Here is a 16141-nt window from a genome sequence, read left to right as displayed (position 1 = left end):
GAGTGATTTTGTTCTAACCGCTTCTAACCGGGTGTAAAGACGAACTGTACATCTGTCAGTACGAATTGTGCACACTTTGACAAGGTCGTTTGTAGACCCCTTTTCATTTAGCTAAGAGACATATACAGTGGTTATATCTTAAAACTGACGTATGAGGGACTGGTGAGAAACTTGGTAGTATAAGGAATAACCCATACCGATACAACTGTACAACGGGTTGCTGTGATTTACAATTCATTCAGTTGTACATCTGCGTTTTGCTACCAAACCAAGCTAGCTAATGGTTATTCAACGGAGAACGCGATTAATACCATGTTGCTTTTGAGCATGTGGACAATTAACTCGGGCAACATGAAGAATGAACAAAACATCCTGCGATACAGTATGATTTGGTTGATGGCTGTTGTTTGCCTGCTGTACACACAGCCGTGTTTTGCTGGCGGTAAGTTGTCATAGGGTTGTGCATGGACGCATCTTACCGTGAATGTGATTTATTGATGAATTGATTAATTCATTGACTGATGTTTAAAGCCGTCCTGAAGATTATTTTACCTGTCATCATCAAGTTTATTGATGGAGAAAACCAGAGTTGCCGGGCTGCCTGGAGTAAACCACTGACTTCAGATACACGACAAGCCTATTGCTTTAAAGTCGCAGCCGAGACAGCAGGAGCAGTACTGGGACACGCGACCTCATTGGTAAAGGGTATGATACAATCGCAGTTAGGCAATGCTTTAAAGGTGGAGAAAACATAAAAAATTTATAATTCAGATGAAAACATAGTAGTAGATGTGGTCTTCAATATATATATATATATATATATATATATATATATATATATATATATATATATATATATATATATATATATATATTTATATATTTATATATATATTCTGAGGGGGGGGGCATCAAAGACAAAAAAACACTTAAAAAATAATTTTTGCATTACTGTATTTGGCGTCACCTCATATTGCTTATGCGTAATAGTGTTATAAATGAGGATGTAACACATGTTTAATAAATATATTTGCACCATAGAATTTGTTCTATTCAGAGAACCAATGTCTTCAACCTGGATTTCAAACATATTTATATTTTTTATATATTCATAAATATTATCATACTTAAATGTATAAACAACAAATTTATTAGGTATGCATCACTTCCTTATTGAGAATATTATTATGCAAAGACGATACGTTCCAAGAGGTGGTCCCAAATACACACCATACAAAAATATTTTCAAATACCCTTTTCTAATAAAAGAAATAATAACAAAAATATTAAAGACCATATTTTTGCAAATAAGTTTTCATGCTCTTTCATCTGATGAAATCATTTTAGGCATCATTTTTATGTTTTTGTCTCCTTTAACGATCCGAACCAAGGGATGTCCCGTCTAATAACAGAAGACCAACTACCGTCGATTCACGTCGCATCCATTTTGTTTTTTCTCATGCATAAACAACCTCACGAAATCAACAATTTTCTTTACTAAATACTACGCCAGTTACAGACCACGCAGTGACGGACATGACAGTTTTAGCTTAAGTTAGAAAAACGTAGACCTATGGGACAAAACGAAGCGTAACTTATTAGGTCCATGCACATTCCGAAAACGTGAGGGCACAGTCTTAATAAATTTGAGTTGTAGAAAGGTGTACTACATACAGTTGGGAATCCACTGAAGAATTAGAAGAGAAAAGAAATTTCCTCTTTGTCCTTAAATATCAGTGGAATATAAATGAAATAAATGAAATGGAAACTATAAATGTCTTTATTTCTCGGTGTTAACGGCGTCAAGAATGACAGACCCTTTTAAAGGAGTCATCGGACTTTTCTAATCTATTGTTCATAGTTCTATTTATTATATGGTCCTCTGTATTCACAAATCCTAATAATTCTCATCCGTATTCATTAGGATTACCCTGCATGTCCACCAAATCTGTACAGTATCATACCGTGGTGTTCCTTTGCTTCACAAATATCCTTTGAAATTTGCTGTATTCTTTATATGAGCTCTGAATTGTCCGTTGAGCTCTAATTTCTGTTCATGGATATCATCCCTTATCCACCATCTTTACCATATCAGCTCCGGTGTTCACCAATCTGCCGGCTGTGTCGATTCCACTACGTGAGGACATCCGGGTACAAACGTCCTTCTATGAGGTCACAGCCAGTGACCCGGATGGAGATCGCCTTCAGTACAACATTGTAGGTCCACAAGGCGCACCATTTGTGATCGATCCAAGTGAGTAGGGTTACAGTAACTTTTTGAATACCTAAAATTAGACCTATCATTTAGCGTTCTGGGCCCAGTTGATTGAAAGTGTATTAGTTAATACTGGTATTAAATCATTTTATATTTGAATTTTTAGCCAAATTCAGCAGCCAAAAGTCAAAGCATGATAGCAGCAGTTTTAGTTCGTTTTTAATATAATGTTCCACAATTTTTCTTAGGCTAATTGTAAAGCTGAAGACTTGGATAAAAGTTAAATATGTTATGAAGTCTTACACCAGTTTGAAACAACTGGGCTGTGGTGTTTTGGGTCAGCGCACCAGGACGTGCAGCTTTCGGCATTTGTTTAAGGTTCGTATTCACTGGCACAATATCAAGACAGACAAAAGTCAGATCAGCCCAAGCAAAGTCTTATCTGTAATAACCTGTGCGAATACAAACTATCTGTAAGAACTCAAAAACATTTCTACATTCGAAAAGGATTTTTATCCTAAAAATAATACTGGATAAATATTCCCAATTACTTTAAACTTGAGCATATTTTTATGGAAAACAAGGACAATACCTCTGTCTATTTAGCAACCAGGACATAAACCACTGGGCGTTCTTCTAATGGTTCTTACCCACACTCCAAATAAGTTCACGTTTTTGTTATATATTCATGCACAAAAACTTAGACAATGAACCCGTAGTCAATAATAAAAATAACATGTCGTTTCACTTTGCAGGTACCGACTGCCCAGAACTGGAAACAATGTGAGATATGAATCTTACAAACCATTTTGCTCTCTTCCAGTCTCGGGCATCGTGTCTGTTCGCGCGAACCCAGGGTTGGATTTTGAGTCTCTCAAACAGTATCAGCTACAGATTAGTGTGAATGACAGCATTCAATCAATAACCAGTACCCTGGACGTTCATATAGAAGACGTCGACGAAGCACCAGTTTTCGTCACTCTTCCAGCATCATTTTCCCTTCCTGAAGATTACAACAAAGTAGTTGCACTATGGAATGTAACAGCTACTGACCCGGAACATGAATATGTGACCTACACATTGGTATCGCCTTTAGGAGCTCCATTTGATGTTTCTCCGCGAGGTATATTGAATTATTTCTGAGGCCTTTTTGTCAAAATCCTATATATGTCCTCTCTGCTGCCTTGTTAATATTCGTTAATTGCCCTCACGTATGTACATTTTTTAGTTCACTCCTTCAAATAGGGTGCATTTTCTGTTCTATAAATTAAGACTAATGAGATAATATATTATCACTGAAGCATCTTTTTTTAAGTAGGGCTAGTGTAACTATAGTCATGAAGTAGGATTAATGTAACTAGTCTTGATGCAGGACTATACTTAACTAGTCTTGAAGCAGGATTACTGAAACCCGAGGATTTCAGTTATTGGTCTTGAAGCAAGACTACTATTACTAGTCTCGAAGGAGGACTACTGTAACTATCTTAAAGCAGGACTGCTGCAGTTGGTTTCGAAGGAGGACTACTGTAAGAAATCTCGAAGCAAGTTTTGGTTGTAGATAGATGAAACTATGTTAATAAATGATGCTCGACAATGGGCCCGTTTCACATGTCGAACATTATCCTTAAATTGCGATCAAAATGTAACTCTTCAACAAATGCATTAAACTGACTTGCACCCTAACTATTCCTATGTCTAAATACAGGTATATTATCGATTCGAGCGGACCCCAATTTCAATTTTGAAACGCGACGTCAGTTTACGCTGACGATTGCCGCTACTGACGGAACGCTGTCTACGCTGTCGACGTTTACCGTCAACATCACTGACGTCAACGAGCCTCCGCAAATACTGAACATGGGGGATGAAATAACAGTACCAAAGGACACGGCGGGAAGTATCTTTAAAGTGAATGCCATTGATGAAGACAACGACAAACTGACGTACTCATTTGTCACCTACCCGAATACAACTGACGCAAACCTCTTCAGCATCAACCGTAACACAGGTCGGTGCCGTAGCGATTGGTAAATGTAATACCAGTGAATGAATGACGGATTATGGCTTACGCCACTTGGGCAGCACTGCTGACATATAAAAGAAGGTCTATTGTGGTCACGAAGAGTTTAGTCCTGGCTTTGTATTTTTTTATTATTAGCCCTATAGTGTTGTCTTTCTGACATAATGTTGCGCAATTTTTCACCATAATCACGGCGAACAGTGTTAAACACCCTTCCTAAGGATTTTTCTCTTATACGATTGCGAACAAATTTATGTAAATTCACACTAGACCCACACATTAGAATAGATTTTTAGCTTGTGAATGGAAAAATAAAACACTTCTGTTGCACTTAATTAACACTTCGCAATGATTTATTCATAAACACTATGTGAAGAGTAAACACTAAGCTAAAGAGATGTGTATGTTATCCTAAGCCTCTGGGCTGTACCCGATTTCCCGACACCATTGGTCACAGTCGCATAAGTGAAATATTTTTCAGTACAGCGTAAAACACCAGTCAATTAAATATACCAAAAATAAATAAATAAACCGATGTTTCAGGTGAGCTTATTGTACACAACCCCCCGGGACTGAACCCTAACGAGGAGAACTTGTACGAGGTTCACATAACGGTCACAGACTCTGCCGGCCACAACACCACGGGGATCCTGTACGTGAAAGTTGTGAGTTACATGGGGTTTCCAGAAATATGGAATCTTCCCAACAAAAAGGTCCTGTTCGAAAACCGCACCGAGTCCGCCATGATATTCGCTCCCCGGACTATAGACCTGACCCAGGGCGGGAAGCTCTCTTACCATATGAAGGCTTACCCACCTGACGGGAAATTCACCATAGATCCTAACAGTGAGTTTCGTTCGGCCAATGGTTCATCATACTCCTTTCAGCACATGCAACACTCGCTACGTTCGCTTTACATCACTGCAACACTAGTCAAGAGAGACCTTTGGATCCTGTGAGACACATGCAGGGTTGTTTATGATTAGCCTAACCACTAGCACGGATCTATTTACTCAGCATTCAGTCAATAAAATTGTTTCAGGGTTTGGTTAGAATCAGGTTGTACACATTTAAGATAAAGAGAATGCGTATGCGTGTTTAAAGTGTCATTAGAAAACGGTTTGAGACGGATGGTTTGTGTTTTTTGACAATACTTCCTGTCTCATCACCGTGACCCCAGTGACCTCGGCGTTGCGTAAGATTTCTTTTAAAAAATCGCTAATGGTGTCAGTGATATAAAACGAACGTAGTGAGCGACGCTGTAAGGAGTATCTTGTTATACGGAGGGGAAGATATGACATTCGTTGCCCTCGTACATGTACCTTGCTCTTTCTACGCGTTAGCTTAGCTGAACGCCTAACCAATCGCAACGCTGATATCATATGATTGGTAGGAAGAATGAGATCCAGATCTACTTGGTTGTGTTTCACAAAGAAGTCGTTTCATTACCTGTAACTTCCACCGCAACATATATCTTGTTATGATAGTTACAATAAACTGTTAGGAACCAGACCCCGGACCTTAAACCATCTAATGTTACCGGAGTAGTTTTGAGTGGCCCTACTTTATTGATAGAGAAATCTTTGAAAATATCGATCTACTTAATTATTTCACTAGTATTTCTCCTGTTTCCTTTTAGCATTTATAATAATGCACTTATTGCTACAAGAGTTTAATCATACCTTACATCGCGCGCTTGCGGGTGACGAATTGTTTATACAATTTCAGCGGGTTACGTATGGGTACGGGAAAATCCAGGCTTCGACTACGAGAAAAATTACAAATACGATCTGGAGATAACGGTCAGTAACGGGGTGGCCTCTAGTACCCCCCATCAGCTGCACGTGCGAATTGTGGATATGAATGAGAAGCCGTACATTACTGATGTCCAGACGGTCTTCACAGTGCAAGAGAATACTCCGACGCCAGAAGTTATACACAAAGTAAGAGAACAGATACTAGTTTCACGAAACGTACTTAGCTAAGATAGCTTTTAACTCCCATGACAACGTATGTTGTGGGAATATAAGTGCACGTATCTAAGGACTACTTAACACCAAGTAAGTTTCATGAGATCAGCTTTCAGTCCACCAGTACCTTTTGTTATATAGGGTTAAAATGCAAAACAATACAGAAAATGAATGAATGGGTATGGCTTAAGGCCACATTGGCACCTTTTCAGCCATATCGTGGCGAGAAAACAGAAAGGTATATTTCATTTCGTGTTGACGATTCTCGAAAAGATGATTGTATAAATATGAATGAATAGTGAATGCAGTTATGGGCTCTTCAAGATGTGTCCTAAAAGTCTCCCAAGCATATCAATACTATGCAATCTTTTTTCATGACATACAAGTGAATCCAGTTTGCATTCAAACCTGTCGACAAGTTTCTATACATCTGACTGATTTGATCACGACTAAAACTTCTCCGAATGTCCGTTCCTTCAACAGATTTCTCAGTGTTATTGATAAACTATTTATCTAATTAAAGATATTGAATATTCATAGTTTTGGCTCATTTATATATATATAACATTTTTGGTTTAAATATAGCATATAGGCCTGTTGGTCCTTGTTCTTTAGTCCGGGAGGGTTTTGGAAACTTATCTTGCGATTATTTACTGACACTATTCGAAATCCAGTGGACGAACACTCTTCCTAGATCTAAATGAGAAGTCTTCAGTGTCTTCCATCATAAAATATTAGGATGGACTCTGCAACTCATGCGAAATTTCTGCGAAAGTCTAATACCGCTTATTGGAACAAGCAATCCTATTGGCAGAGATGGCGGTGAAGAATTGGCAAAAGGTTTCACATATGGCAGTAAAACCATAGATATAGTATATACACTGTTGTTGTTGTTTCTAGGTGAGTGCCAAAGACCCGGAACGGCAGACGATAACGTTTAATTTGAAAGTGGAGCCTCCAGAAGGACAGGACAAGTTTGCCATCAACCCTCTAAGTGAGTTCTTTCATACAGGAATATAGTAAGTGGTATGAGAGCGGTGAACGTGTTATTGCAACTATACTGCATTGCTTTTATTGAAAAGCAATTGTGAAATGCCTCGTTGTGATACATAAAAATAATCTTAAATCATGCTTTATACTCTAAATAAATTATGCATTAACAAATCTATATCCCCGAAGAGTTTTAAGTGTTGCAAAATACGTCATGACATGACCAGCAATACAGAATCTGTGAACCCCATGGATATGTCTTATTATGAAGCAATGTATCATTCAGATGAAAACACGCATGACGCTTTCAAAGAGCAGTCTTACACTAGTCGAAGGCCACTTAATTGTCTTCCCACGATAATCTACGCTAGTTTGTTCGCCACACGTGGGAAAGTTCGCCAGATACAAAGGTTGGCGTTATTCGCCGGTTCATCCGTTTTCCTTCACCTACAAAACTGACGGCCTTCTTGAAAAATTCTTGAGTATGGCGAGAAACAGCCTTGAATTAATTGACCAGAATCAATTCCAGACGGCGAAGTCAGCGTGTCGCCTGTTCCGGGCCTGGACTATGAGGATCTGGACCAGTACACACTGACTGTGACAGCCTACGACGGCGTTCTCACCAGTAATCCGTACAGGATGACAGTGGACGTCACGAACGTGAACGAACCGCCGGTTTATTCCAGTACTTATCGACGCATCAACATTCCCGAAGAAATGGTATGCCTACGGATGTAATGGGACGACTGGGAAGCAATATACACAATGCTTGGCTAACTATATCATAACAATATTAGTTTGGTTTTTGAGTTCTTAAATGGGGAAAGAAGAGTGATTTACTTTCAAAGCTCTTGAAAAATAGCGAAAAATGGTGTGTTTGAATAACAATGCTTTACAACTGCCAAAATTTCTCTTGACGATACTTTTTAAAAGGGTTTTATACTTTGATCTACTATAAAGTTGATACATCTTGATATTCCCTGACTTGACGCTTGTGGTAAAGGGATATGTAACAAGCACTGCCTTGTCTGGTGTCAGTGGTGTACAGTAACTATCAAGTTGGTACATCTTGGTATTCCCTCACTTGACCATTTGGTGTCAGTGGTGTACATTAACTATAAAGTGGATACATCTTGGTATTCTCCCACTTGACGCTTGTGGCATGGGGATATAGCCCAAGCACTGACTGGTCTGGGGTTAATGGCATACACTGTAAAGTTGGTACATCGTGGTATTCTCTCACTTGACGCTTGTGGCATGGGGATATAGCCCAAGCACTGGCTGATCTGGGGTCAGTGGCGTACACTGTAAAGTTGGTACATCTTGGTATTCTCTCAGTTGACGCGTGTTGCATTGGGATATAACCCAAGCACTGGCTGGTCTGGTGTCAATGGTGTACACTACCTAGGAAGTTGGTACATCTTGGTATTCCCTCACCTGACGCTCATGATAAGGGGATATAGACAAAACACTGGCTGGTCTGGTGTCAGTGCTATACTCAGATAAAAGTTCAAATATTTTGTCATTGATGATGTTTTACTGTCCGTTTCAGCTTGTGGGTGACGCTCTACCCTTGTCTTGTGCTGCTCTGGACCCAGACATCTGGGATAAAGTGCTCCTGTATCAACTGGGCAGGACAACACACAGTCAGTACTTTTCTGTGGACACGACCAACGGTTGTCAACTGAAGATCACCAAAACCTTTGACAGCGAAACAACAGGCTCCCCCAAAACAGTCTTATTAGGTAACCACAAGTAAATATCAACCAAAAAATTTCCGAAAATGGCAAGGCTGAGTAAATTGTTTGAAATTGTTTAAAATTAAAAATTGTTTATTATGTATAAATTGTTAGAGAGCATGAAGATTTGCCCTCGCCGGGCAACTGCGTTTAATTGGTTTTGATTGTATTTTTGATTCCAGTTTACATAATTGAGGTTCCTGACAATCGCCACCCGTTTCATTTCTCCTGAAAATGACTAAAATTGCAAAATATATAGATTGGGATATACATTCAACATCTTGTGTTGACATTTGCTCAAAAACCAAGACGATCAAACAACAGCCAATAAACAGGATAATGTAGTAACACTTGCATTTTTTTACGCTTAAGTTTATGTTTCAGTTGTGTTGCGATCAATATTATACACTGATGTTTATGTCTCATATTTTTAAGTTCATACGTTTATTTGTTTGTTTTGTTTTCAGAAGTAACAGCCATCGACTCTCGTGGTTTAATTTCTAAGCCACCTCTCCATCTTGACATCAACATTCATAATATAAACGACAATTCCCCTGAGTTTTCGCCGACAAACTACGAGGTTAACCTGGTGGAAGACACCGCAGTTGGCTCATACCTTGTCCGCGTGACGGCTCACGACAAGGATGTCGGTGACTATGGTAAACTCACGTACAGAATCTCCACCTCCCCAGGGGCCTACTACTTCCGCGTATCCACTTCCGGTGATGTGTCCGTCCGCGCAAAACTGGACAGAGAGACCATCCAGAAGCTGACATTCAAAGTGGTGGCATCGGATCAAGGGTCCCCAGCCCGCTCTGACACGGCCACGGTCACAGTCTACGTACAGGATAGTAACGATCACAGACCGACATTCCTCAAAAAGATTTATGACTTCGAAGCCCGTTATGACACACAGGTGGGGACCTCTGTCGGTAGACTCATGGCCACAGATAGCGATGAAGGTATGATATTTTAAATCTGCATCCTTTCACCGAAAGCAAAAGAAAACAGTAACATAAAATAAACTGTATATCTCAGATGAAAGACCATTAAATACGGTATACGAAAGATATTAGTATTTTTTAAAATGTATTAACACAGTAGACTGCATTTGAAACCTTTGGATTTTATTAATTACTCATTTATTTGATTGGTGTTTTACCCCGTAGTTAAGAATATTTCACTCATTCGACGACGTCAAGCCCTAAAGAATCTGACAGCGAACGCACTGGCGAGAGCCGTCAGGGTCATTGCCCTGCACGAACACGCTAACCGCATTATTATGACCCTGAGGGCACATCAGGTTTTTGCCACTAAATACATCCAGACTGTTAGACTTCTACATTCAAGGTAAAACACGTTTGTGACGTCATTGATAGTCACATTGTACTAAAAAATCGATCTGTTCTCAACCAGAGTGTTCAATGGTCATTCATCCATATGCCGTAAATTCATTTGAGTTTTATGTTTGTTTTTAATGTATTAATTTCAACATGCAATCATTGGTTTTGACGAGACCCCTCACTTTTCCTTGTCGTAATATTGTTAACCTTGTGGACTCACTCTAAAACTACCCGCGATTCAATTCAACTGATTTCTCTAAAACTAGAAAAGATAGCGAATCACAAGACGTTTCACGGTACTGGTTATCCATGTACACGGTGTATACACAGAGAAAAACCAACCCAAGGCATACTTTGTCATACAACTAACATTATATTGACCGTTCGTTTGTTCCAGGTAATACGCGTTTACGATACAAACTACTGGGGATATCAGACGAATTTGAGCTGAACCCAAATTCTGGAGAAATCCGCACCGCGTCCAGCCTGGCGGTGAAGACACGGTATCTTCTACAAGCCGTGGTCGAAGACAACGGATCGCCCGCCCAGACGTCCAAGTACGTATGACATTCTACTCATCAGTTTGACGTCATATCCGTCAGTTTTGCAATATGGTCATCTGTACTTGAACTGACGGTAGACCTGTATTAAATGACAAGACGGCATTTGATACATAAATAATTTATGTATTTTGATAATAATTGATACAATAAATAAATTTCTTTGCTGCATTCACCATTTCGTATCACTGATACCAGAAAACAAGGAGAGTCCATCTGTTCACAGCACTGATTACTTTTCCTTCTAGAGCTGTGAATGTTCGGGTAGATATATACACCGGTAAGGAATACCTGGTGGTGATGGATGTCACATTCTGTTTATAACACAGTTTACTTTTCCCTCTAGAGTCGTGAATGTTCGGGTAGATACATACACCAGTAAGGAATCCCTGGTGGTGATGGATGTCACATTCTGTTTATAACACAGTTTACTTTTCCCTCTAGAGTCGTGAATGTTCGGGTAGATATATACACCAGTAAGGAATCCCTGGTGGAGATGGATGTCACATTCTGTTTATAACACAGTTTACCTTTCCTTCTAGAGCCATGAATATTCGGGTAGATATATACACCAGTAAGGAATCCCTGGTGGTGATGGATGTCACATTCTGTAAATAACACAGTTTACTTTTCCCTCTAGAGTCGTGAATGTTCGGGTAGATATATACACCAGTAAGGAATCCCTGGTGGTGATGGATGTCACACTCTGTTTATAACACAGTTTACTTTTCCCTCTAGAGTCGTTAATGTTCGGGTAGATATATACACCAGTAAGGAATCCCTGGTGATGATGGATGTCACATTCTGTTTATAACACAGTTTACTTTTCCCTCTAGAGCCGTGAATATCCGGGTGGATACATACACTTGTGAGGAATCCTTGGTGGGGATAAAGGTTAACTTCAGTTTATAACACTGTTTACTTTTCCTTCTAGAGCCGTGCATATACGGGTAGACACGTACACCTGTAAGGAATCCCTTGTGGTGATGAAGGTCAACCAAGCAATGTCGTTCTTTGATGATGTTGGCAAGTCCAGATTTGTTCGAGCATTGAAGGATGAGGTGTTTTCTGGTTTTGTTGCCAAAATTGAGAGAGTTCGAGTTGGAGAGAAGGCGTAAGATAAATACCAAGACCATTATTTTGTACATGTCATATATAACAAACATAACTAAAGTTTGAAAGCTCAAAAGCTAACAACGACCGTGAAAGTGCTTGTTAAATCTGTCAGATTTGCTCTAGGGCATTTTCAAGAGGTAAATTTGTCAAATCTTCATAAGGGCATTTTCATCAAGAAAATGTATCATCCCTGCAGCAGGACATTTTCAAGAGGTAAATCTGTCAAATCTGCAGAATGGCATTTTCTTGAGCAAAATCTGTAAAATCTACAGCAGCATTACATTTTCATGAGATAAATCTGTCAATTCTGCAGCGCCATGGCATTTTCATGAGGCATTTTCATGAGGTAAATCTGTCAAATCTGCAGCGGCATGGCATTTTCATGAGGTAAATCTGTGAAATCTCCAGCAGCATGGCATTTTCAGCCAGAAAGCCTACCAAATTTCCAGTAGCTCAGAACATATTTGTGACGTAAATCTGTTTAATCTTCAGAAGAACAATTTTACGGGGCAAATCAGCAAAATCTGCGGACACTATATGATATCAAAATCTAGAAGAGAATTATCAAACCGCTGGTGCTGTTTCCAGCATTCAAAGTCCACGACATAAATGCATATGACGAACCAACCAGCATATATCCAATCCGTGAATACCTTCTATCAGATTGCTCACATTTCACTTACCCCGCTATTAATTCTCGTTCTCAGAGGCACGAGTGAAGTCTTGGTCTACTTCTTGAGAAGCAATCGGACAGAGGATCTCACCTCTCTCTCGGAGGACAAATTCTTCGTACCAGTGACAGAGATTTTGCACTCAACCAACACGGGCCAAGATGGCCAACCTAACCTGCGATTCATGACTGGCTCGTTTGTGAGTTTCCCAGTCACGGACATTGCCCATGAATGTGAGATAGAGAAGGTAAACTGGTGGCTGGACACGGATGGGGGGCGGGTGACACTGGGTATACTGGCTACAATCGGGGGAGTACTGGCCCTGGCGGCGTTGTCCTACCTGGCAATGCTGGCTGTGAGTCGCTGCAATATGTAAGTAATAGTCTATATTTTAATGTAAGCCGGATTCGACGATTTTGTCTTTTACAATCTTCCGTCAAGTGATATTTGAACGATGTCGTTGGGGTTTCGGTCGATATTAGGACGAGAATGCGAGATTTCGAATTTTGCGGCTCCCTCAAAATTTTACTCCCTACCTAAACTTGATTTGAGCTGGTTTTAGCATTTAATATTTTGATGTTTATCTTCGTTATTGTGTTATGATAGACATTACACCAGGCCCAAGTTAGGACTGCTTCGTTGAACGGTCCCATGGCATCATCCGAATGACGCAGTGTCATTGCTTGAACAGAAAGGTGCTCTCCGAATGTTGATGAGTTGTGGTAATGTCTTTGCAGTGGACCTGTTCCAAATTCATATGGATTTCATCCCTCTTGTGAGGGCCTTAATATGGATTCCTAGAGTGTTGTAATTCCATGAGGAAAACGGCTGTATAGGACTCGTTAAACAAGCTTCTCCAACATTTTCATGTTGGAGAAGCTCCCAATCCCCAAATACTTGTGTTTTTCTCTACTTAGAAAAATAATGTATAATATGCCGTATGTTCCTTCTGTCTGAGCTTTGAGAACTGGCGTCAGAGTCGGGTATCCCCTCGTACAACAACTGGCATCAAGCACACTAAGCTACCACCTTACAAGGACGACCAGAACTGGTGGAAACTGAAACCGAAAGCCGCTTTTGAGAGCTCTTCAGCGTTAGAAGAAAAAAATACAAAGGTCCTGCAGAGCGTCCCTTTTCTTCTAGTGGTGTTAACCTAAAGGTTTCTCGACCCAGCCGAAGTAAGTACATGTACATGCGTATAAAGAGGCGTATTGGGATATGGCATATATGACAGTAGAGACGGCATTCCTGACTGGCGTATTGGTCATTTGAAACACATGATGTACTTGTATACGCTAACAGAGGTATTGCGGTGTGGCCTGTATCAAAGTAGAGATGACAGAGCTAAATGGTATATTGGTAGTTTGAAACTTCTATTCATGCTCTTCGAACAATCAGCACATTGTACACGGATTCGGCCTTTCGTTTTCGTATTTTCCACCTTATAAATATGAGGCCCAAAAGGCACAACCAGAAAGTGCAAAGGTGGAAAACCCATATAAGTTCGTGGGTCAAAAACCGGAAAGTTGAAAGGAAAACCCAAATGGGCGGTACGAAGCGAAACCTAAAAGTGCAACGCAAAAACGGGAAATTGTGTTATTCCAATATGTAGTTATTTCTGGTTGTTGATGTCGAAACAGGAGAAACGGGGAGAATTGTTCACTGACTTACCTCATCATCAGGTGTGGAAATCTCTTGGAATTGAATTACTTGAATTACTACTTATTCGCCCTAGCAATTGCAAGACAAGCAACTTTACCACTCTGCCACCACCACCCTCATTCTACGGTTCCCGTAGAGTATGTGTGCGAATATAAATAATGTATATAAAAAATAAGTATGTATAAATGCATATAATAACTTTAGAATGAATGTATTTACTATTAATACTAATCTCGTATTTGTTACAGATGTAACCGGTAGACCATTACCAGGTGGAGAAACAGGCCTTGAATTCTGATACCAGACAACAACCAAGTCTCTGATATGTTTTCCCTTCGTCTGCGACTACGACAAAGAAGGAATGAAATGGTCTGCAGAAACACAATGAAACCATGAGCTTGTAGTAACTGACGTGAACATTCTTTACATTGTCTTGCTACCAAGATACAGGTGAACTGTTTTGAATGAACATCATCATGTGATGAGCTAAGAGTACAACTGACACGTGTACATTGCACTTTGTATTATCAGTCTGTTGATGCAAATATTCTGTTATTTATTCGTGAGGTACTTTTTATATATAAAATTAAATAGTGAAGCTATGACAATTTTGCTAGCCTTTCATTTGTCAGGAACAGTTCCTGATTTGCCAAAAACGTCGTAATTCATTTGTTTGCTTGATTGAAATTGAAAGCCGCTGACACAGTCATTTTTGTCACATGGCAATGGCTTTAACGACGATAAATGATAATGCTGTCCTCGCGGCTGTCCTCCCGTTTCCTCCCAGCATAATGTTGGCCGCCGTAGTTTAAATAAGTAAATAAATCATTAGGACATCACACATCACAAACTCACGCAGGGCCTACCTCTGCGTGATTTAATCTCTTAGATACGAAGTTCCAAGCTAGTAAATGCCTGGATTGCCATTTCAATTCAGTCTTAGGATGTGGATCTTCTGACCCAAACTCGGAATTGAACATCGATCTTCCGTCGACACTCTAAACCACTCCACCATCGCGGAAACGTTTTGAACATTATATACTGTCATCGTATTTATTTATTTGTTGGTGTTTAATATTGTATTCAAGAATTTTCCATTCAAATGATGAAGATCGGCTTTATGATTGGAGAAAACCGGAGCTCCAGGAAGAAACCTCCGCCATTTACCAGCTACCTGACTGATCTCCAGGCTTAAAGCCGCCAATGTTCCATTGCCAAGTAGCACTGGTACCTTATCCAAAGCAGCCATAAAAATCCTGACATATAGGTTGATGGTCAAAGTCGGGACCATGCAGTATTCGCGTCTCTGGTTTTACTTTCTATGTTCTCGTCTATATTCGCTTATACGCCTGCCTTCTTATGAGTGAAATAGGAATGTGTTTGATGTAACCGCCTTCAACTATTTATTCATTTATTTTATTTGTTTATTTATTTATTTATTTATTTATTTATTTATTTATTTATTTTATTGTTTGTTAACGCCATGGTCAAAAATTTTCACTAAGATGAAAGTGGATGAAAGACCGGACATGCACAGCATAAACTATCGTCCATTGACAAGTTACTGACAAACCTTCCCACGTGACATACAGATATGTACAACATATTGATGGCGTTCATCGAACGTTAAGCTGTGCTAATGGCCACAAGAGCGTGGTTAACTTCTTATTGCGACTAAAGCCCCACAAGCTGCAAGAGTGACGAAGCACCTTTCTTTGCTAGTGAAATATTAATTTGCTTGGCGTAAAGTCACCCATACTTGTCAATGAAACGTTATTGTATTCAGTGTAAAAATCATTTAGCCGTAAGTGAGACATTGTTGTGTTCTACATGAGTAAACCACTTATACTTGAAA

At 39.7% G+C, this 16141-nt stretch overlaps 1 protein-coding gene across 3 annotated transcripts; it reads left to right on the top strand.

The window, feature by feature from the left end:
- The first annotated feature begins 268 nt into the window (after positions 1 to 268).
- Positions 269 to 15673, top strand: LOC135468249 (protocadherin Fat 4-like). Of its 3 annotated transcripts, none has more exons than XM_064746394.1 (15): positions 269 to 442; positions 2096 to 2254; positions 3039 to 3338; positions 3921 to 4223; positions 4779 to 5081; positions 5964 to 6178; positions 7106 to 7199; positions 7725 to 7915; positions 8748 to 8940; positions 9402 to 9896; positions 10675 to 10834; positions 11772 to 11951; positions 12661 to 12996; positions 13583 to 13802; positions 14535 to 15673. In XM_064746394.1, exons 1-14 carry the CDS (start codon positions 313 to 315, stop codon positions 13779 to 13781), a joined length of 3258 nt encoding a protein of 1085 aa, XP_064602464.1. In that variant the 5' UTR covers positions 269 to 312; the 3' UTR covers positions 13782 to 13802; positions 14535 to 15673. The 3 variants fall into 3 exon arrangements, with proteins under 3 accessions (XP_064602464.1, XP_064602463.1, XP_064602466.1); XM_064746393.1 differs by having other exon boundaries at positions 7713 to 7915; XM_064746396.1 differs by lacking the exon at positions 11772 to 11951 and having other exon boundaries at positions 7713 to 7915.
- Positions 15674 to 16141: the final 468 nt, after the last annotated feature.

The sequence above is a fragment of the Liolophura sinensis genome, chromosome 6 (genome assembly GCF_032854445.1).
Source record: "Liolophura sinensis isolate JHLJ2023 chromosome 6, CUHK_Ljap_v2, whole genome shotgun sequence".
Classification (NCBI taxonomy): Eukaryota; Metazoa; Mollusca; class Polyplacophora; order Chitonida; family Chitonidae; genus Liolophura; species Liolophura sinensis.
The sequence above is the reverse complement of the archived record's forward strand: the minus strand, read 5'-3'. Positions and strand labels throughout refer to the sequence as shown.

Excerpts from the sequence above, each read along its gene's own strand:
- LOC135468249 (XM_064746393.1), top strand. The coding sequence starts at position 313 with ATGTTGCTTTTGAGCATGTGGACAATTAACTCGGGCAACATGAAGAAT. Across the intron at positions 4,224-4,778 it reads CAGCATCAACCGTAACACAG|GTGAGCTTATTGTACACAAC; the intron begins GTCGGTGCCGTA and ends CCGATGTTTCAG. Across the intron at positions 12,997-13,582 it reads GCTGTGAGTCGCTGCAATAT|CTTTGAGAACTGGCGTCAGA; the intron begins GTAAGTAATAGT and ends CTTCTGTCTGAG.